At 40.1% G+C, this 22,495-nt stretch overlaps 1 protein-coding gene across 5 annotated transcripts in view; it reads right to left on the reverse strand.

The window, feature by feature from the left end:
- ATP8B4 (ATPase phospholipid transporting 8B4 (putative)) overlaps positions 1-22,495 on the reverse strand; it is a 267,404-nt gene that overhangs the window by 201,937 nt on the left and 42,972 nt on the right. For 4 of the 5 annotated variants that reach the window (XM_060096819.1, XM_060096817.1, XM_060096815.1 and 1 more), the window contains exon 3: positions 16,136-16,194. The exons of the other annotated variant lie outside the window; for it this stretch is intronic. In XM_060096819.1, the coding sequence (XP_059952802.1) occupies positions 16,136-16,194 (59 nt within the window). The remainder of the gene's footprint in view (positions 1-16,135; positions 16,195-22,495) is intronic. 5 annotated transcript variants of the gene reach the window in all.

Genomic DNA, 22,495 nt, shown 5'->3' on the forward strand with positions numbered 1-22,495 from the left:
TGGGGAAGTATGCAATTTTCTCCTGAACCCGAGGATCAGATGAGAAATGTGTGCAGCTCTGAGTTCTCACCCTCTGCAGGATGCTGGGGCAACTGGGACACCTGGCCAACTCATGGAGGTGTCCTCCTCCAACATTCCAGGCTTTCCTGGCCTCCAGCCCATTCTCATTCAGGGTAGGATGATAAATCTAAATTTAGACAAACCCACACTACCTGGCTTTGTGATTTTGTTGTTGTTGTTGAGTGGTGTTTGTTTGGGAATAAAGGTATTGAAGGGAAAGAACGGGAGGACAAGTTGGGAAAGAGGGAAGGAAACTTGTCTACATGGAATGGGGGAAGAGAGAGGCTTTAAAACCACCTTCTATCATTAAAACACAATAACAATAATTTATAAATAAATGGAAGTGTCAATCTTTTTTGTGTGTGATTTAATGAATTTTCATCAAATTTGCAAGTTTTGCTTAGGATGGCTTAGGTTAAAATAAAGACTACCCTAAATTTGTTTCTAGTAATTGGCAATGGGATTCCCTAATGACATACATAAAAGTAGGCAGGTGTCCTCTGTAGGAGCTGACAAATAGATTCATTAAGAAGCTCAAGCGAGTGCTGAGCAGAGCAAGAGCTGCCAAGACGTGAACAGAGAAAATGCACAGTGGTTTCATATGTGAGTCTCCAATCAAAACTCACTAGGACATATGGGGAGGGAGAAGGGTAAGCTAGGACAAAGTGAGAGAGTGGCATGGACATATATACACTACCAAATGTAAGACAGATGGCTAATGGGAAGCAGCCACATAGCACAGGGAGATCAGCTCGGTGCTTTGTGACCACCTAGAGGGGTGGGATAGGGAGGGTGGGAGGGAGGGAGCCGCAAGAGGGAAGAGATGTGGGGATATATATATATATGTATAACTGATTCACTGTTATAAAGCAGAAACTAACACACCATTGTAAAGCAATTATACTCCAATAAAGATGTTATAAAAAAAAACCCAGAAAACTCACTAGGACAGATACACTAAGTTTCTGAACTGATTTGCAACCGAGCTGCTTCTCAGAGGAGCAATTCCAAGAACCAGGTTCCAGGGCAAGTTACAGTGGGCATTTATTTATTTAGTAGTTAATGATCCACCCGTGCCTCCTAGCTGGGGAGGCCAGCTAGGAACTGTACAACAGGGTACAAAGCTGCTTTGAAACAAAACAGACCAGATCCTTTCCCCTGCTCCCTGAATAAATGAATGGATGAATGAATTGAGGGGCTCCCAGCTGCAGCACCTGTACCTTCTCCAACATCTCATCCTACATCCTTCAAATTCCTCTTCCACATTCCTCCTCCTGATTCACTCCACCTGGGGTAAGTGTTCAAAAGCAAAGGTCACCCAGACCCTTATACAAATGTGCTGGTTTGGGGGAGGAAGAAGCCAGAGAGGTTGATGGATTTGGCAGAACAGAATCAGGAGGCATTTCATGAGAATGGAAGACTGTGCTCTGTGTTCCTCCCACGGAGGGTCACCAGCGGCACCAGAAATAGCACAAGGAATTTGAAGGGAATAAAGGAGGAAAAACCTAAAGGTGTGACTATGGCATGTAGCCTGAAGCCTTTTTGGGAAACCGGTCCTCCCAAAATGGTTACTGTTTATAACAACAAAGGATATCAAACCCATTTCAGATATTATTTTCCTTCAATAGTCCCTTCCAGTGAGATGATTTGTTTATATACTCAGTAAGGAAAGTGACATCCAGAAAGCCAGAAAACACTTGCATAGGCCATGCCAGAGTCAAGGCCCATGGCACAACCCAGGCTTCTAGGAAATTTTCTGGTTCCAGACCTGAAGAAAAGCCCCCAGGGGCCTGTGGTTTAGCTCCTTGAAGGTTGATATGAATGAGTCTTATCTACCTCTATGTACCTCACCCCTGTGCCAGGAGCAGAGTAATTCCTCAGTAATTTTTGTCCCTAGTCATTTAATTTGTAATAATACTTAAAAATTTTTAATAGTTGTGTTTTTTAAATAAATGCATGAATAAATGAACAAATAAGAAGTTCACTGTTGCAATGATCCAGAGAAACCTTCTACCAAAAAAAAGTTCACACCTATTAGTACATGCCTGGCAATGTGCTAGGCATGGGGTAGGGGGTGAAGGAGGATACAGATGCATCACTTTGTGTTAAACACTGTTCTTGGCCACTGTCCTCCATTGTACAACCCTAATACCCAGGGAAAACAACACATTAATTTCTAACATGTCAATGTGAGGAGGATATCCTTCCTGTGAGAAAGATCTTGGAAACAAGAAAGCACCAGGCAACTAGGCAGACATGGGAGTAAGATTTGGGCAAGCAAGCTTGAAAGCAGATGTGACACAGTCCACCCATAACTAGCTTCAGCTGAAAGCACTTCACTTACCATTAACATAGAATTGAGGAAAGGGCTTATCACAACCTACAGTGCTAATCACTGCGAATTCAAACTGGATTTTGCATTTGTGACAAAGCCCCACAGTTTCCCTGAAAATGCCATTGAAATAAGACAAGTTTCTGTTGCAAAATTACAACATAAAATACTTTCAACATATGCCTTCTTACTCATGACAGACACACACAACCATTTTGACAGGAGCTATTGTAAAGAAGAAGGAAGAGGCAGAGAACAGAAGGAAAGGGAGGGAGGAAGGCAGACATGCCATAAAGAAAGGAGTTACATATGGAAGAGGACAAATCAAACCTCAAACTTCAGATGCAGAGATTAAGAAGGAAGAGCCTCAGGGCTTCCCTGGTGGCGCAGTGGTTGAGAGTCCGCCTGCCGATGCAGGGGATACGGGTTCGTGCCCCGGTCCGGGAGGATCCCACATGCCGTGGAGCGGCTGGGCCTGTGAGCCATGGCCGCTGAGCCTGCGCATCCGGAGCATGCGCGTCCCGAGCATGCGCGTCCGGAGCCTGTGCTCCGGGGCGGGAGAGGGCTCAGCGGTGGGACGCCCGCGTACCGCAAAAAAAAAAAAAAAAAAAAAAGAAGGAAGAGCCTCCTTGCATACCTTGTTTCAGGAAATCTTCAAGAGCTTCTTGAAGACCTTTTCCCCCAAAATCTAAGTCATATTCACCATAAAGAAACAACAATCCAATTAATAAGGACTGGGTAAATGCTAACTGTCCCAGAAGATAACTGAAAAAGGAAAAAGGGAGGGCTTGGAGTCCTGAATCTGAAAGGTGGCTCCACATTTTACCAACTAAGTGGCCTTGGAAAAAATTTTTAGTCCCACCAATCTTCAGTTTCCCCATCTGTAAAATGTGAGTAATAATATTTACCATGCAGAGTTGGGAAGATCATATGAGGTAATGCATATAAAAGCACTGGCACTGTGCTTCCTAATTAAATACTTTTCTCCCTCCTCACCTCTTTGCTCTTGCCAGAATCTTCAGGGCACTCCTAACTGAAATAAGAATAGAGGATCTGTCCCGTGCTTCTGAAACTCAAATGTGTATATGAATCATTTGGGTTCAAATGCAGATTCTGACTCAGTAGTTTTGTGATGTGGCCTGAGATTCTGAATTTCTAACAAGCTCCAGGGGAGAAGATGATGCTTGTTAGAGGCCCGCTTTTCAAGAAGCAAAGTATTAAATAGCCTCTAAGAGTTTTGATAAATACAAATTTCTATGATATAAGAAACGTACATGTATTTTTCAAAAGGCTGTGCAAATAATTTAGTGAAATTCGTACATATCCAAAAAAGTCCCATTTGTCCACTATAGATGAGGAACCTTGTGAGATACTTGATTTCACCAGTAGGCTATGGAGCGGAATCAACATCAGAGCTAAAACACTGAAATGCCTTACACCACTGCTTACACTATAGAAAGAAAATGTCCTTTTGACTCAGCTGAAGATATTTTTCTAGATTTCTCATTCAATCCTTAGAAAAATACATTGGATGAAAATAAAAATCAGAGATTCTTCATGCATTCTCAGTTAAAGCTCTGGCAAATAAAAAGATCAGATCAAGCATTGAGTTGGAAAACAAAAGACCGTGGAAGAAATTCCACAGGTATGTGGAGGCATGGGGGAGCATGGCAGGAAAAGAAGGGGAAGAGGGCAGGAGGAACCCTTTTTTTTTTTTTTTTTTTTTTTTTTTGCGGGACGCGGGCCTCTCACTGTTGTGGCCTCTCCCACTGCGGAGCACAGGCTCCGGACGCGCAGGCTCAGCGGCCATGGCTCACGGGCCCAGCCTCTCCGCGGCATGTGGGATCTTCCCGGACCGGGGCGCAAACACGTGTCCCCTGCATCGGCAGGCGGACTCTCAACCACTGCACCACCAGGGAAGCCCAGGAACCCTTTTTTAAAAATGAAAAAATGCAAAATGCAAAACACCTGACCATTTGCACGGGAAATAACATATAGGCCCTGTATAGGTTCAGGAATTTATTTATAATTCTTTGCTCATAAAGCATAAATTCAGAACTATTCCTAATGTCAAAATACTTTAGTTATTTTTAATAATCACACATATGAAATTCACATTTGAACTAAACAAACAAACAAAAATTCAACTGCCTTTCATACTCAAAACATTCAATTCCAGAATAACCTAGAACTTTCGAAGGAGCACATCATTTTCTTCAGTCAGTTTAGGTTTATTTAGATGGACTTATACGGGACTGATACTAGGCTTTCTGAGTAGCCAATGGTTCCACAAATCCAGACAAGGGTTCAAAGTGCAGTGCAAATTAGTAAGTTTCCAAATCGAGTTAGACCATTTTTATACCATACAAATGCAACATGGTATATTTTTCAAAAGACATTTATTAACAACATGAACACGTTTTTTAAAAAGAATTTATCTGACAAAGCAGCGAGCTGATCTCCCTGTGCCATGCGGCTGCTTCCCACTAGCTATCTATTTTACATTTGGTAGTGTATATAAGTCCATGCCACTCTCTCACTTCGTCTCAGCTTACCCTTCCCCCTCCCTGTGTCCTTAAGTCCATTCTCTACGTCTGCCTCTTTATTCCTGTCCCGCCCCTAGGTTCTTCATAACCATTTTTGGGGTATTTTTTGTTTTTTTTTTAGATTCCATATATATGTGTTAGGCATAGAGAGGGTGGGAGGGAGACACAAGAGGGACGGAATATGGGGATGTATGTATATGTATAGCTGATTCACTTTGTTATACAGCAGACACTAACACACCACTGTAAAGCAATTATACTCCAATAAAGATGTTAAAAAAAAAAGAATTTATCTCTTATTAGAAAATTATCTCCCTTACCCAGATATAGTGAAAACATTAACTGTAAGTCTAACACTATTCAATTTTATACTTAATATTACAATGTCTTGTACTGTTATTTCATTTCTGTATATAAATAATCTCAAGGGGATAGCAAATCCCTGAGGAGCTAAGACCCTACCTTATACTTTTTTAAGTCTCCTAAAGGATTTAACAAAGTGATAAACAATTCCTAATTACTCAATACAAGCCTAATAAACCCAATTTTTAATGCAAAATAATACATGAGGGAAATGCAATTCCATTTATCAGAACAAACAGGAGCTAATATAATTGTTAGTAATTCACAATACAAACAAGTAATTTTCAGTACATAACTTTGAGAGGTACATTTGCCAAAGAAAGATAGGCTCTAGCATAAATATAGATTTTTCACATTTTTTAGCATAACATCTTTGTGCAGTTCATTAACTTTTCCATATCAGAGACTAAGGGAGAAGAAAAAAAATCAAACATTCCTTTAGCTTATTTTCTCACCTAGAAAAGTCTGAGCAGTGCTTTCTCTGCCAGACATTATGAAGTCCAGCCCATTTGTGCTCCTAAACTCACAAATGTCTTGCTTATAACAGTGGCATTTTTGTGGCATTTGGCCTACAAGAGTGTTTAAAATATTGCAGCACAGGACTTTGTGGTTTGCAAGAATCATAGAAACATGACTTGGAAAGGAATCTTCAAAGTTCAATTATTCATTCTATCCTTCTGCTTCCATATAAAAGTTATCTAAACCAGCAGTATAATAGATTTAATATTTTTTAAAAGGCTCTCTGCTTTTTAAGATAGAGAGTAATAATATAGCATAATTAAACAAAAATTGGGTTGGCAGACAGGACAAGGACAGTTAATTATAGAAATTGGGAACTAGTTAAGGCAACAAGACATAATTATTAATGGCCCAGTGACAACCTGTTGGGAGGTATGATACAGCACATGACTCTGTCCTCAACTGTGTTGTGCTCAATATTTTAATTAAGAGCTTATATTGGTGACTCTTAAACTGGTTGCTCATTAGAACCACATGGGGAGATTTTTTTTTTTTAATACCAATGCCTGGACTCCACCCCCCAGAGCCTCTATTTTGATTGGCCCATTGGTTTAGAATTCAGTGAAGATGCAGAAGACATGTTCGTAAGTCCACACGTGACACAGCAGAGTAAGGCCTGTTCTATGACAAGATGCAGAGATAAATGTGGCACAGTCCTGATCATTAATAATGAAAATGAGATTAATAGGAGATTAATAGGAGTCAACAATCACCAAAAAGCCAGAGCAATCTTGGGCTGCATTAATAATCCTTCTACTTCAAGCTGATCAAATAACTTTTGGAATACTGCTTGACTTTGGAGCAACCCACTTTAAGAAATGATAGCAAAGCTGAAGCTCTTTGAAAAGAAAGGGAATTGGAGATGATTGTTCTGGAGACTAGTCTACTCAGTGAGCCAAACATCAAAAGGGTTGTCACATGAAACAGGAGACACATTTGCTCTGCTTTGGCCTCAGAAGAAAAACTAACCCAATGACTAATAAAGCAAAAGAAGATCAATTTGGATCAAATGATGGACAAACTGTCTAATGATCAAAACTATGCAAAGACAGAAAAGGCCCTTTTCAGAAGTGGTGTGTTTTCCTCCTCTAGAGGGATACAGACACAGACTGGATATGTCATCACTAAAAATTCTGTGGAGAGAAGTTGATGGAAAAGCTTTAAAGGATAATTCTACACTGAGATTCTATGATGAACTTCAGCTAACTTCCTTACTGTACTAGTCAGGCTTTCCCATTTGTATAAAACAACTCCTCTTCCATGCACTTTTGGGCTATTGGGACAGAATGATATCACCACCTGCAGCATATCTAGATTGTACCTGGACAGCCACATCTACAATGAGGTGACCTTGATTCACAGCAAACTTTACAACCAAAGAGCACACGTAAAATCCAGAAAAACTAGGGCTGCTAGAGATGTCAAATCAGGGTATCAGCAAGTAGAAATTTAGACCACCGATCTAGATATAAGAATCTGATTGCTGTTCTGTGCTTCAAAGAACAGTCTCTCACCATTCAAGCCAGAACATTCTTACAAAGATATACACACATTCTTATAACTACAACCCTTTCTACATGCACATAAACATGCAACACACAAACATTTATATATATGGCCCCTAATCAACTCCTAGTATCATTTTTAAATTACCTCCAGATTTAACTTTAATGCCTAAATAGTTTACTTTTGTAAAATTCAAAAGTAACCTGAGCACAGGTTTTATAATAGTAGACATGAATTTGAGACTACATTGTTAACACAAATGATTTGATTAATCTTTCCACTACAGAACATAAAATGTGAGAGTTACTATCTTTTAATAATATGAATCACAGAAACAAACTATCTGGTCCAGTAAAGAAAATTACAAAACAGGGTTAAAAACCTTGATACCGTTGGGGTTGGGGTTTTTCCGTTAACCTCCCAACTGTTACTGAACTTGCCCAATGTTATCCACGTGATTGATTTATGGATTACTTTCATAAACCATTTGCCAACAAAGGAAACTGCAGTTGTAGTTCTTGCTTCACACAGAAGGTTACTTTCCTTCCTGCTCCATCTTTACATTTCTCAGTCTTAGTTTAAATCTGTCCCACCACAGCGAGGCTACAGCAGAGCTCCAAAATTCTAACACCAAAATTAGCTCATCTTAACTCTTTTAATTCCAATTACACAATGTTTGGAAACTTTTAAATTTTATATCATTGCAATGAATAAAGTAAAAGTAAAATAAACAAATAAATAAACCTAATCTACGTGGCTTTACTTGAAACTTACTTCACAGAGCAGATGGAATGGAACTAGTTTATGAGGATGCTTAAATTATCTCAATCCTAGAACAGGTAAATGACAAACACTTCAGAGTTTTAGAGCTTAACTGGAGTTTTAAATTACCTTAATGTGCCATTTTAGAACGTTTAGGAATAGGAATTCAGAGGCTAAAACAAAAGATTAAAACAGATCAACCAAATTAAGGAAACAAAAAAAATCAGCCAAATGCTTAACCAAAGAATAACACTATTTAAATAAATCAGATGTTAAAAAGATAAAACATTTATACTTTTAAAGTCCTGAATCCAGAATGAAAATGAATTTGAGAAATGTCCAAAAATTATCTTTTCTCTCCAAGTAATTATTTATAAAGATAAAAACCTCTGTCATGTAGAACGTAGAATAATTTACACGGATATTAACAGCACACAAAACAGAAGGCACTTCAATGTTTGCTAAAAAGCCATTGCTACTATAGTAACGCTGCAATACAAACAAAACATGCAACAACCAACAACCAGAAACCGATAACAAATGCAAGTTACTGGCACTTTCCACAACTAATTCCAGCTTGGTCACAGAGTTTCTCATCATCTGTACTCTTTGGTTGGTGCAGAAATTGCTTTGATTATCAGGCTTCTTGGTGAGGATCTATATATAGCATGTTGGCAGTGCTACTATGCTGCTCATGAAAAAAAGAAAGAGAAATCTAAATTTCCCATCGGGCCAAGGATTAAAGCAGGACTAGGATGTGTCCCAGCATGTGGATATCCCAAGAGTCTCCCAAAGAAAATGTTTAGAGTTTTACCTTCCCACAGGCTTTTTGTACTTGGATAGTCAAAATGTCAGAAAATTGATTCAAAAATGCTTCACTTCATTTCAATGAGCCTGAACGCTTAAATACTATTTCTCTTTTTTACTGCAAATTATTAATTAAGGGGGCTCTACCCCACTCCCTTCTTTTTTTGCATGTTTTTTTCCCCTGCCCTCTGACTTCCAAATCCGGACTTTTAAACAAATTTAAACTGCTTTCTTCGGGTCCTCCAACTGCTTCCTTCTGACTTAAAGATGTTTTGCCTTAGCTCATGAGTGCCTAGCATCAGATATGGTTTCCCGCTCCCTGTTGCTTGAGGGGCTCCACCCTGCGCCCCACTCCAGCTTTCGCACCCCAGCTTTCGCCTCACCCTTTCTCTGCTTTCCTCAGCTCTCCACTGCTTCTTGGGCTCCCTCCCTCCCCCTTTAACTGTGGGGGAGTTTCTACCACCACACCTTTCAGCTGTCCAGCCTTCAGTTCTATTTTTTCTCCTAGCTTTAAGTACCTCCTTCCAATGGATATCCCGAATCTACAACTCTAACCCCACCCAAGTTACATTCTATATTAACCTGGGCATTTCAATTTGGATATCGAATCTATTTAACCCCAAGTGCTAATAACATCCTTTTTCACTCTGTTGACTACTCAGCTCCTGAGAGCCTATTACCTCTTATTCAAATTCTTTTTTTTTTTTTTTTTTCGGTATGCGGGCCTCTCACTGTTGTGGCCTCCCCCGTTGCGGAGCACAGGCTCCGGACGCGCAGGCTCCGGACGCGCAGGCCCAGCGGCCATGGCTCACGGGCCAAGCCGCTCCGCGGCATATGGGATCCTCCCAGACCGGGGCACGAACCCGTATCCCCCGCATCGGCAGGCGGACTCTCAACCACTTGCGCCACCAGGGAGGCCCTCAAATTCTTTTTTTAAACAGTCATGTCTCACCTACCTGAACTATCATTTCCCATGAATTAGGTTGGACTTCGGGACTTTGCTCCTGTCTCTCGTTCCTAACGTTGGTGGTACAAATAAACAAATGAGGCTCGAATCATTTCCCTTTTCCTCTGGTGACACTTCCTCAAATACTTCACTCACCCTTCATTCCCCTAACACATACAGGCCACATCACACAAGTAAAATTTAGCATTACCTTTTCAGTATTACCTACTGTCAAATTCGTTCTTATGTCCTGGTCTTCTCTTCTGAAGGAGATTATACATGCTCCTTGAAGGTGGAAAGCAAAATTTATACCTGCTTTTTTAATAACCCTGGTAGCACTCAACACATTGCCAGTCTAAGCAATAGGTCGCGTGCAGTTTGGGGCCCACCTAAATATACCCTGCCCGTCCCAGTTTCCTCATGTGTTTCTACTCCTTTGAGCTTCACATTCTTTTTGCTCATGGCCTCAAAACCTCTTTGGAAAGTGATCAAGTCAACAAACACACATGTTACTAGGCATAGAGCAGGCACATTGTGAACATACTGAATTTTAAAAATCATTGCTATTAAAAAAAAGGGACTAGGACTCATCGATTCACCCACGCACACAGGAATACAGGTTTTACTGTTATGCCAGTCTGGTCTCAGAGAAACACAGACACATCATTACAATGTGGGTCTAAAGAGGTCCAGTGACTGTCCAAGCTCACACACCCAGAATGATGGTGAGCCATAATTTTTCACTCCACCCAAACCATTGACTCTGAGTTAAAAGAGAAGTGACTGTGGAAACACAGAAAGCCCCATTTAAGTGGGTGGGAGGGACATGGAAGGGGCTCATGCTGAAGGGCATCTTGGTGGCATCATTGTAACACTGACTGCTAAGAATCAGCCATATTGGGCCTCCCTGGTGGCGCAAGTGGTTGAGAGTCCGCCTGCCGATGCAGGGGATACGGGTTCGTGCCCCGGTCTGGGAGGATCCCATATGCCGCGGAGCGGCTGGGCCCGTGAGCCATGGCCGCTGAGCCTGCGCGTCCGGAGCCTGCGCGTCCGGAGCCTGTGCTCCGCAACGGGGGAGGCCACAACAGTGAGAGGCCCGCATACCGCAAAAAAAAAAAAAAAAAAAAAAAAAAAAAGAATCAGCCATATTGCCACATTGAATGAACACTTTTTGGAAAACCCAAATGGTCATTGTTCTACCAATCACAAAAATCATAAGAGCAACAAGAGCTTCCATCCAATAACCATAATATCAACAAGCCATCTCAAGATTCAAGGAAAAAATTAAGGTGTTCGAATCACAGTTTTTGGATGGAAAGCTTTCTTTAAAAGCATCCAAAACTACTTGGTTAAATTTTCACCAACTTATATAAGGCTGTACACTTCCTGAAATAGGATCAATAATTCAGCTCAGGAAAATGCCCTTTAGCAACTTCTCATCTACATTCGTGCATGAAATACATTCAGAGAGAAGTTGTTAGGCGTTCACATTTACTGAACTTTCTGAGTTTGAGGCAGGATAAGTTTCTCAGCACTCAGACAAGTTCATCCCCCTTCTCAAATTCTGTTAGAGTTCAAGAGAATTGAATGGGGGAAGGGTATGCCTGTGCTGATGTGAGACATAAAAATAACAGGAGCCAGTGGGAACCAATGTTTTCCATTTCTTTATTTTTTAATAAAGTTGGAAAATAGCTATAATTAATCCAACACTTTTTCTGACATTTTTTGACATCGACACATTTTAATACAACTGTTTTCAGTACTTCTACCATTCACTCTGAACTCCTTTTAATAGGGATCATGAGTGGCTGTCTGGCTCGCTCTCACGTTTTTCTAACATTATTAACATATTTTAATACAACAACTGTTCTCATTACTTCTCTTATTCATTCCTATCATTAACCAAGAAAACTTTGAACTCCTTTCTAATGAGAATAATAATTCTAGCATTCGGCTCACTCTTCCTTCACTCTCCAATCTCACTTTGTGTTACACATCTTGGCAGTCTGAAATCCCACTTGTTTTATGTTTTCCACCTTCCAGTTTTCACAATATCATGTGTCATTTCCCAATTAATTTCACTTAGAATCATTAACCTTGTCTTTTGTGTTCTAAACCCTTTATCTTTTAAAAGCACTTTTGATCATTTTTTAAGCCTATGCTATGTCCTATAAAGTGCTTTGAAGCTTAAGGGTCTGTTGATAAATTAATGTCCTCTAGGTATTGAAATATCTTCCTTCAGCCTTCAAAGAGAAAAGTTTGCTTGGCCAGTCTTTGTGTTTGTGGAAATCATACCAGTTATCTGAGCTTTGTGTAAATTTTTCTCCCAAGTTCTCATCTACAAACACTAAGGGTAAGATTTAATGTCATTCTTAGTCTCACATTTGTAAAATTTTATATCTCCTTTATCTGCCTTTTTCTTCTGAGTATAAAAACTTTACCAGCAGGTATGTAAGAGAAGGAGAGGAGATTCAGAGGATTTGTTTGGGGGTTTTTTGTTGTTGTTGCAGTTTGTCTTTCAAGATTGGTCAAAAGAACAGCAGGGTATCATGGAAACAAAACAGGCTTTGAATCTGGCCAGTCTACATTAGAATTCTACCTATTAGCAGTGTGACCTCAGACAAGTTACTAAATGGAACTCCACTTCAACTCTCTGGGATTTGTGGAAGATTAGTTATATGTGTAAAGTACCTGGTACACAGTTAGACTCACAGCTGTAAGAATGGGAGCCATTATCCAACTGTGTGACCTTGAGTAAATCACTTAAGTGAGATCTCTGTGCAACAATGTATTCATATACAAAAGTGAGATAAGTAAAGTGCTCTCTTCATAGAGTTGTGAGATTAAATTAGTTTAATATAATACAGTGCTTAGAACCCTGCCTTTCAGATGGTAAGCACTATATATGTGTAAGCTACTATTATTATTATAACTAACTTTGTTATTATCATCACTGTTAACCATATATCTGTCAATATCCACACTGAGAGTGTCAGAACTATTTCCTGAACTCATCAAATTCTTTGCACAGAGTAGGTAATCAATAAGTATCTCATCAAATCATTATCATTGCCATATTGCTTATTCAGCAGGTGTAGGGGGCTGTTCTCTACAACCACAGTTGTTCACACTGTTAATCTTCTTGCTTTAGGTGCATTTGTATCTCTGCTATTGCATTCCCTGCATAATTTATCAGCAACTTCCACACCTTCAGTATCACAGATTTGCTAACTTTTCAGCATGATATCTGCTGCAAAAAGTTTACAACTTCAGCCAACTTCTCAGTATCTTCCGAACATTATTTTCACTGATATCTTACTTTATCCAGTACTTTATAGGGAATCTAAAGTTTATTGTGCATACTTGCCCAGCCATGTTAGGTTAAAGAAAAAATCCATATAAAAAGTTTAGCAGAGAGCCTGGTACATAGTAAGCATCTAATATATATTAGCTAGTCTTACTATTATCAAATATTTATATAAATTATTTCATTTAACCCTTTGGTAGATAATCCTATAAGGAAAATTCCCCGTTTCACTGGTGAAATTAATGATATGCAGAAAAATAAATCAAGATCACAAGTTAGCAAACGAGAAAGAGAAAAGATTCAAACTGTGGTCTATCTTATCCACAAACACTCTTTCCACTACATTTGAGGAAACTTCACCATTTCTCCTTTCACCTTTTTTATAATTTTCAGTTTATTCCCATCTCCTTTTCAGCCTTACGGGGGAAGACTACTTCATCAATTATTATAAGCATTCGCGCTGAGATCTGTTGGGGTTTCTTCAAATCCATTTCCATTTGCAGTAATACCCTTTAAACTAGGCAAGACTGAGCAAAAGACCCGTGGGTTCTGCCTTTCTTAAAAGGATAGTCCACGTATGACATGCTCAAAAATCCTTAAAAATCAGATAGATATAGATTCAAATCCCATCTCTATAAAGACTAGCTCATAGAGTCATTGTGTGTTACTCTACTTCAGTCTGTTCAGTAACTCTATGAAATAGGTACTTTTGTTATCCCCAATTTGTATCTGAATAGGCTGAGGCTGAGAAGGGTTCCAGAGTTCACTGTGTTGCCAGACATCCTGTTGGGAGTTCCCAAATCAACACACCACCAGCCAGGTCTAGTGGGGACCCTTGCTCATTCTAGGAGGGCCTGGCTCATCCCCTCTGAGCCACGGTAGGGGTCATTAGACCTGAGATACTCATGCCCCTCTCTGCTCTGCACCTTCCCTTTCTCAACTTTTGCTCTCATTCTTGGTTTTGCCAGCCCATAATGGGTTTTGGTTTTTTCCTTAGTATGTTTTAACTCCGAGACAAAGCTGCCTTATTCTGTCTGCTGTAGCTGCAGAATATTGTTCCACTGCCTTGTCATTGTTAGGAAGCCCAACAGAAAACCCAGCCCCAGCTACACACCTGTGTGCTGATGATACTGAACAAAAGTTCAATATCATGCAAGCTCAAGAGAAAACCGTCTTTGTATCCTTGGCATGTTATTATTAAAAGAAAGATCAAAAGCAAATGTGGCAAATGGTTAACATCTATTTAATCTGGGTGGTAGGCACACCAGTGTCATATTATTCCTTGTACTTTCCTCTAAGTTTGAAATATTTCATAAATTAAGTAAAAATAACTATAAATATAAAAGACTGAATCATCTTACAAAATGCAGACAAAATATGGCTTTCCTTATCTAGTTACTACTCACAGAATGAAAATACCTCTTACACGTTGGAAAATAAGGATAAAGCCAAGTACATAAATGCATAATTACCCAGTAGTAGATTACTTATTACTGGGTTTTTGCCCCCAAGGTCTTAAAATATAGACATCTACTCCTCTGATTTAGGGTTTGATGGTCAAGGCTTTCAAGGGTCATCCTCTAGAATTAAAGAACTGGTGGTAGAATGGATAGAAAGGCATGGGGCCAAGTCTGGTGATGACCAGTAGGGCTAAATAACCAGCGGTCAGAAGGCTGCACAAAGTGGCATTAATCACCATGGAGAAAATAGTCCTCGGCCCCCCCCCCACCCCTGGCAACAAAGCACATTCATCAGCCTCCTGCGAGGGATTCCTTCTCTCAAGGACAGATTTACTTGAACCAAGCTTACAAGGCTGATGAATAAAATCAGGGTGCCAATATATTACTTTAATGAGAAATCTGTCATAGAGGCAGTGTGCTGACTCCCTGTAGAGACACTTACATTGAACATCAAATTATTATCACAAGTTTACGTGATTATCACAGTATGAGAAAAGAGGGGTTGTTAGCTACCTCTACTGGTATCAAGCTACAATAGCCCAATGTAGCCTTCCACACATATGGAAAAACACTGCCAACAGGAACTAAATACTAAAAATAATCCATTGGCCAAAATTCTCTCTCCTCTAGCTAGTTCCTAGATGGAGACTGCCAAAGTTTGCCCCATGACACTCACATTTCTATGCTTTGATAGTCACCAAACCCCTCTGTGAATTGAGACTTTCTTTCATTAATGTGCTGGTATACTCAATCACAGCAGGTCTTCTAGGCCACATGTCACCCACAGCATCAATTCTACCAATTATCTTTCTTAGAACTTGTTTTAAAAACTTCATGTAGCAACTTAGGTTGAGTCAAGGAAAGATGAGGAGATTTTTATGAGGGCCCATGAAATAATTCACAAAGTGCTCACCAGAGTATCCCAAGTTTCTAGACTAGTAGTGCCAGTCACTCAGTAGACTCTCAATAAATAGTTCTTATGTGAATGAAGAAAGCTCTCATTAAAAAAAAAGTAGTTCAGTACAAGCTTAAAGATCACACATTTTAACTAATCATTCTCACTGCTCACTTGATAAATACAATCATTCAGGTCTGGGAACTTTCTCCTACATGCACTTTTCCACATTCAGCCTGAGTTGCTTTGAGAAAATCCCCAAATGTTATTCATCACCCATCAGCCACTATTACCACTTCTATCACCAAGTACTACCATGGAGGCCTGCTTTCATAGTATTCTTACATTATTTGAGTGCCCAATGGGCACCAAGATGAATTAAGCATAAATTCTTGAGAAAGAAGATACTTCATCTTATTCCCATACCAATATGAATACCAACCACTCAGCACAGAATAGAAATAAGTGTATGAACATTACTAAAATCTGAATTTATGGAAACATATGGCACCTTGCTATTAAAATGGGCCAACAAAGTTTTTAGTGAAATCAAAGTTCTAGAAGGCAAGAATCCTACTATCCTTAAGATCAGACCTACCCCAGCACGTGTGTGCTATGAGTGTTTTACTCACTGTGTACTGGTACTTCTCATTATATTCACGGTCATTGGCTTTTACTATCCGTTCCACTTCTAAAGAGAGAGAAATCAGGTATGAAATTAAATTTTCAACCAAAAGAAACATACAACTCTTTAAACTAATATCAAATAGGTTACTTTGATTGTCATCAAGGTTACAAGAATTCTTTCTTTTGAAATTTGAAGGGCATTGGTTTTTTTCCAGCCTAAATGTTGGAACGTGTATTGGAAAATCCCAAAATGGAAAGCTGAAATGTTTTTCATTGTCTTTCTGATGCCAGCCATAAAGCAAAACAGTATGTCTCCAATTTCTATATCCCTTCAACTCCACAAAGACCCTTTCTGTTAACCTCAAGTAGTTCCTAAAAAAGAAGGGGCTGCTAAAAGTCAAATGCCACACTGGAAAGGAATCTTTTTTTATTTTTGTTTTTTTTGCTTCAGAGTTACAAGATATAACATACCCAAACAAAACCATACTGAAGTGGCCAGTGAGGTCACTGACCTTATAGTCACGAAGCCAAAGGTGATATTTCTAAACAACCCATGCATATTGAGAGGAACTTGACAGTATCAGGGGACTGAGACCTACCCTTAGCTGGAAGTGGCCAAAAAAATAAAATCTCTCCTGAAAGCAAATGTAGAGTCCCGGTCCAAGGTAGCAACTTAGGAAGATCCTGACCTCACCTCCTCCTATGGACATACTGAATGTACAGATATATCTGGAACAACTTCCTCAGAACAAAACCTAGAAACTGGCTAAGAGATCCCTTCACATCGGGCAAACAAGAGGGAAACCAATCAAAGCAGGTAGGAAACGCTGAGACACAATCTCACTATAAACCCCACCCTCAGACAAAGCGGGAGGCAACTCAAAACCCAGAGCTTCAATCCGAGGAGCAAAGGGTTCAGACCCCACATCGGGCACCCCCACTTTTCAGACAGGTACCTGAGAGACAGCCTCCAAAGCACCTGCTTTGAAGACCAGTGGGGCGGGGCTGTGGCAAACTGAGGAGGAGCTCTTAAAGTGCCCTCAGGCAGACTCACCCCAGGGCCCAGCACAGAAGCAGCCCTTTGAAAAGCACCAGAAAAAGACTCACTAATTTTAAAGCATTGGTCTAAGGGGCACGGACCTCTGGGATACTCTCCAGGGACGGTTGCTGGTGGGTACCATCTCCCTGCTCTCCCTCTGCCTTGCTAATGCGGACGGGCGCCATCTTTTTTTTTTCTTCCTTTATTCTTTTTTCCCCCTTGTCTTTTTTTTCTTATTTTTCTTTTCTTTTCCTTTTCTTTTTTTTTTTTTATTTTTATTTTCCACTGGGTGCCGTCTTTGCACTCCCCCTCTGCCACACTGCAGAGCCCCAGGATCTCCTGGAGGGGAGCGTCAACACACACCTGGTGCCCCAGTTTTTACATCTGATGCTGGTTTTCACAGCTGCCACCCAGGGAACACTTCTTGATTGCCTGACTCTGAAGCCCATGGGCTTGTGTTTCTGGATCCCATGGGACTGTAACAATCAAAGATTCTATTCTTGGCAGACTACCACCCCCAGGGCACTGCACAGACAGCTGACTGAAACACATTCTCAGTCTTTCTGAGAAAGAGGCCTGTTTGCACGTCCAAAAGCTTTGGCCTGTGGGGCAGGCTTCTGGTTTGGTACTCTTACAGGGGACTATGGAGAGGCTCTCAGGGAATGGAGGCCAATGGACACAATCTTTGTGCTCTCTCTCTGCCTCGCTCCAGCTCACCAGGATCTTCCAGAAAGGAGCTTATACCCTTCTCTGGTGCCCCAATTTTTCCACTGCCAGGGGACAGTTCTATATCACCTGAAAGCAAGTACAAATAACAAAACAATAGGACAACAAACCCAAAGATTATCATAGTGCAGAAATTAAAATTTGTAGAGGGCAAGAAAAGACAATGCCCCAGAAACACCAGCAGAGCATGTTTTTGTAGTAAGGGTAGCACGTTCCTGCTCCATGTTTACTTAATCCAGAGTTGGCAAAAGGGTAACGGTGGAGTAATGAAAGCTATGGAAGGAAGATCAGCCAAGTAACCAACAGACATCAATGTTGGACTCTCCTAGTAACTAACTTGACCATCTCAACCTGGGAGTCCCTTAATCCCACAGTTCCCCACCTGGGTAAGTGACAGGTTGTAAAAAGTATAGGGATGTGGTAAGAGTCTGACTTTAGAGAAGGTACGTACAACCACAGAGATAAAGGAGACTGGAGAGTGAAAAGTAGGGATGAGGAAAGGAAGAGCAAGAGAAAAGCAAAGAGAAGGAGAGCTGGAAGTAGAAGGGAAATGAGAAAGAAGACGGAGATGAATAGCGAAAGAAGGAAGATAGGAGAATATCTTACCACCTGCTCCCTGTATACCAGGTACCACGAGTTATAAGAACTGATTCCTTTTTCCCAAAATTCCAAGAGGAATCTAAATGTCTCTACAGTCCCTGTGGCTCAGCTTTCAAGTATGAAGTTCACCTCTGAGAACTGCTCCTGATAAATGACACCCTGTCTTTGGTTATGGTTGGGCTCCATAGAGTGTTTATCTGTTTGATATCCGCCTACATGGCTTCCTTCTTTACCATCTAATAAAGTCAGTTCCCTGTGTATAACTCTGAAATTGAGAACCCACCAGGAAGCAACCTCTCAACCAACCATCCCCTGAAAGAAAGATTTCAAAGTCTGACTGTAAAAGCATCATCCTCTCTCATCATTCCCCAACAAAGAGCAAAAATATCAAAGCCCAAAATGGAATTTTGGAGGCTGAGAGACTTAAAAGCTTAGAAAGCTGGATGATGTGTTTATTCATCCCCACCTTAACCCAGGCATAGTAAAACTGCCAACAGGAGAACAGTGGATATTACTTGGGATTGGGTGGGGGGGGTCTCTTCCACATGGCGAAGGCTAACCTGGCCCACTGGCCTCCTGCATGTAATTTACAGATTAACTTTAGCTTAAATCAAAAATCTGACTGCTAACTTGTATATTGATGGCTTTAGTTTAGAGCATATACATTCAGATGATGATCATTTTTAAATTTCACATTTATATGAAGCACATCTAAGAATAGAATTCTATAGTTCTGTGTCTAATTTTACTTATTCCAAACACCAGAATCTTGACTCCTGTCCAGTGTCTCCATGTAACCATCCTCCCCAAGGACTGAGAATAGCCCTTTCCCAAAGTGGCCAAAGGAGTAATTTCTGTGCTGGGAAAGTTTGGATCCTCTCCTGGGTATCCACATTGCTCTTATCCCACGAGACCTTGTCAGAGCCAGGAAGTCCTCTCCTCTTTTTGCTTCTAAAATCTTCTTATTAAGACTTCATCTTTGTCTCTATACTTCCATTAAGTATTATCTTTCTGAACTGAGCCTTCATGGATAAATTCTGGGAGAAGATTTTCCATCCCTTCACTAAGCTCTGCAAAATTCTGGCTTTGGGTTTTAAATCCCTACAGTTTTCTGCCTTTAACCTGAATATGCTAGGCCTGAATTGTCTTTGTAGGAATTTACATTCTTCCATGTGCTACAACAGTGCATGAGGGGATATAAACCCCTGTTGGCAATAAGTCACATCCTGCAAGAAGGGGAAGCTGAGCACAAATCCCCCATAAACAACGCCCACTATGGATTGCTCAGAGGTTCAGTGACTTAATGCCCAACATTTTGTAGGCATCCTTCCAGGTGTGAGAGGAATAAAAGGAAAGTGCTCATCAAGGGATTTATGAGTTAACACAGTAAGCTCATTCCTGCACAACTGGTATCACTAAATGTGTCTGGTTCCAAAAACGAGTAAAGTGATACACATGGATGTATAAAATATAGTAAACCAGAGTATGTTTACAGTGGAATAAAAGAACTTCCAGTTCAAGTTAGCATGTCCTTCTACCTCCCTTACCTCTCAGGTCCCGCTGAAATGACAGAAAATATTTTTTTAAGAATAAAAACATAACAGTGCTGGAAAATAAGAATGGGGCTATCAGAGGCTCATAAATTTTAAAGAAAGTCTACAAAATAAAATAGAAATCAGATGGGATCAATTTGACCAAAAAAAAGAAAAAAAGATAGGAACAATGCTAGCCAAAAGACTTAGAAGAGTTGTTTTCCCAATGGAGCCCCAGAGAAGTTCCAAATTCAGCCAATAAATACAAAGATTGAGAGTGTGTTGTAGATAGGGTGACAGTCCCAGTGATGCCTAATGTCTTGGCAAAATAATTAATAGGGTGGCCTTGTACTCTCAAAAGTGTCTCAGTTTGGAACATAAATTAACTGATCACCTTAGTTTTGGAGAATTACCAAAATAATTATAATTGAGCCAGTTGGGCCCTCTCACACACCCCTCCCTTACCCACTTAAGAGACCAGGCAACATGCCTAGGGAAGAAACCAAGAGGGGATGTTCAGGCCTAAGAGAGAAGAAGCTCTGAACCTCCACATCAGCTACAGGAGACTCAGGCCCTCGTAAAGCCTGCCTTACTGAGGCAATTGTGGGATTTGCCAGATACCCTGACTAAACCACAATGCTACAGACTGAATGTTTGTGCCCCTCCCAAATTCATATATTGAGACTTAATCCCCAATGTGATGATATTTGAAAGCTTTTGGAAGGTAATTAGGTCATGAGGGTGGAGCCCCAATGAATGGGATTAGTGTCGTTAAAAAAGAGGTCCCAGAGAGCTCTCTTGCCCCTTTCGTTATTTGAAGACACAGAAAGAAGATACCATCTATGAACCAGAAAGCAGCCCTCACCAGTCCCCAAATCTGCTGACGCCTTGCTCATGGACTTCCCAGCCTCCAGAACTGTGAGAAATAAATTTTTATTGTTTACAAGCCACCTAGTCTTTGTACTCTGTTATAGCAAACAGAATGGACTAAGACACACAGAAAAACCTCTCTGTGTGCTGGATATATCACTGGTCCTCCTATTTAAAGGAGAGGCCTGACAGGGAAAAAGACCTTCGAAACTGCACTAATCCATCTAGTCCTTCATTTGTAAATACAAACCAGCAACCATAAGTCACCAGACACCTGAGAAAAACCAAGAGCACAAAACAGAAGGATCCAAGAGGAAGAGATAATGCTGAAAACAGGTGAGGAAAGGGGGTTGTTTTTCTCTTTAATTCTAATTAGTACCTCAAAGATACCAAGAAGACACGGCATCCATGAAACAAGAACAAGCTGATAGGAACAAAGAAAACAGAGAACAAGAGAAAGCTCCTGGAAATTAAAAATATTTAATGCATGAACTGTATAGTAGGAAAGACAGAATGAAGAATAAGACTTAAGAAATCTCTTAAAATATATAAGAAAATGACAAAAAAGAAATGTGAAAAAAAAACACTTAGGAGAAAGGAACATAAACAATGGATGGGAGGAAATAATCAAATAAATAGAAGAAAATTTCTCTGCACCAGAGTAAGGCAACTCTTCAAAGCAAAAGGGCCATCAAGTGCCAGTCAGGATGAATGCAAATGGACCTACAGATCTTCATAAAATTTTGATAAAAAACAAAGAGAAAAATATTAAAAACTTCCAGAAGGAAAAAAATGGGTAGCCCCAGAGTCATGAGAATTAGAATAACATGAAATTTCTCATCAGCAACAGGATGATAGAAAACACAGGAGTGATGCCTTCCAGTTTTAAGGAAAAAACGTTTTTGAACTTAGAATTCTATACTCAGGCAAATAATCAATCAAGTATGAAAGGGCAATAAAAACATCTTCAGACATGCAAGAGGGTTTACACACAAGATCATCTCCAAAATAATGTAATGTTGTACTCAAGAATGTACAACAGGAAAAATAATGGTTTAAGTTTTTAAAGTAAAGTTAACTGGAAGAAAATATAGAAGGATGATGATCAGCTAGTGTCCCTAATGAAAATAAAAATGCCTGACATGATGACCCACACACCTGTTCCAGGTGGACCACCAATTCTACAGAAAAAGGGAAAGCCTGTCTATTGCCCTTTACTTCATAGTCTGTAAGGTAAAAATAAACTAATTTCTTTGGGAAAGTACAATTATGTGTTAGTTGTTGGCTCAAACAATAATTTCTCTAACAACTCCTCATAAAGTAGTCATTGTTTGAGATAAAGAATATAATATGAGAATTTTAGAGCTGTGTTTTATAACAGGCCTATGGATATCATCTCAAACACAATTCCAAGGGCCCAATGACAGAGTCTCTGTACTCAGTCCCTGCTGAGCTGATGAAATTCAGAAATGTATTTTAGGATATTTAAAAGAGCAAATGAACTACATGTCCTTTGAGCAATCATCCTAATTATTTCTCTCAAATGCACTTGCGCTAAACACTAAATGACTATAAGCTTGAGATTGAACTTCCTAGAA

This window comes from Mesoplodon densirostris, chromosome 4, assembly GCF_025265405.1.
Source record: "Mesoplodon densirostris isolate mMesDen1 chromosome 4, mMesDen1 primary haplotype, whole genome shotgun sequence".
NCBI classification, from domain to species: Eukaryota; Metazoa; Chordata; class Mammalia; order Artiodactyla; family Ziphiidae; genus Mesoplodon; species Mesoplodon densirostris.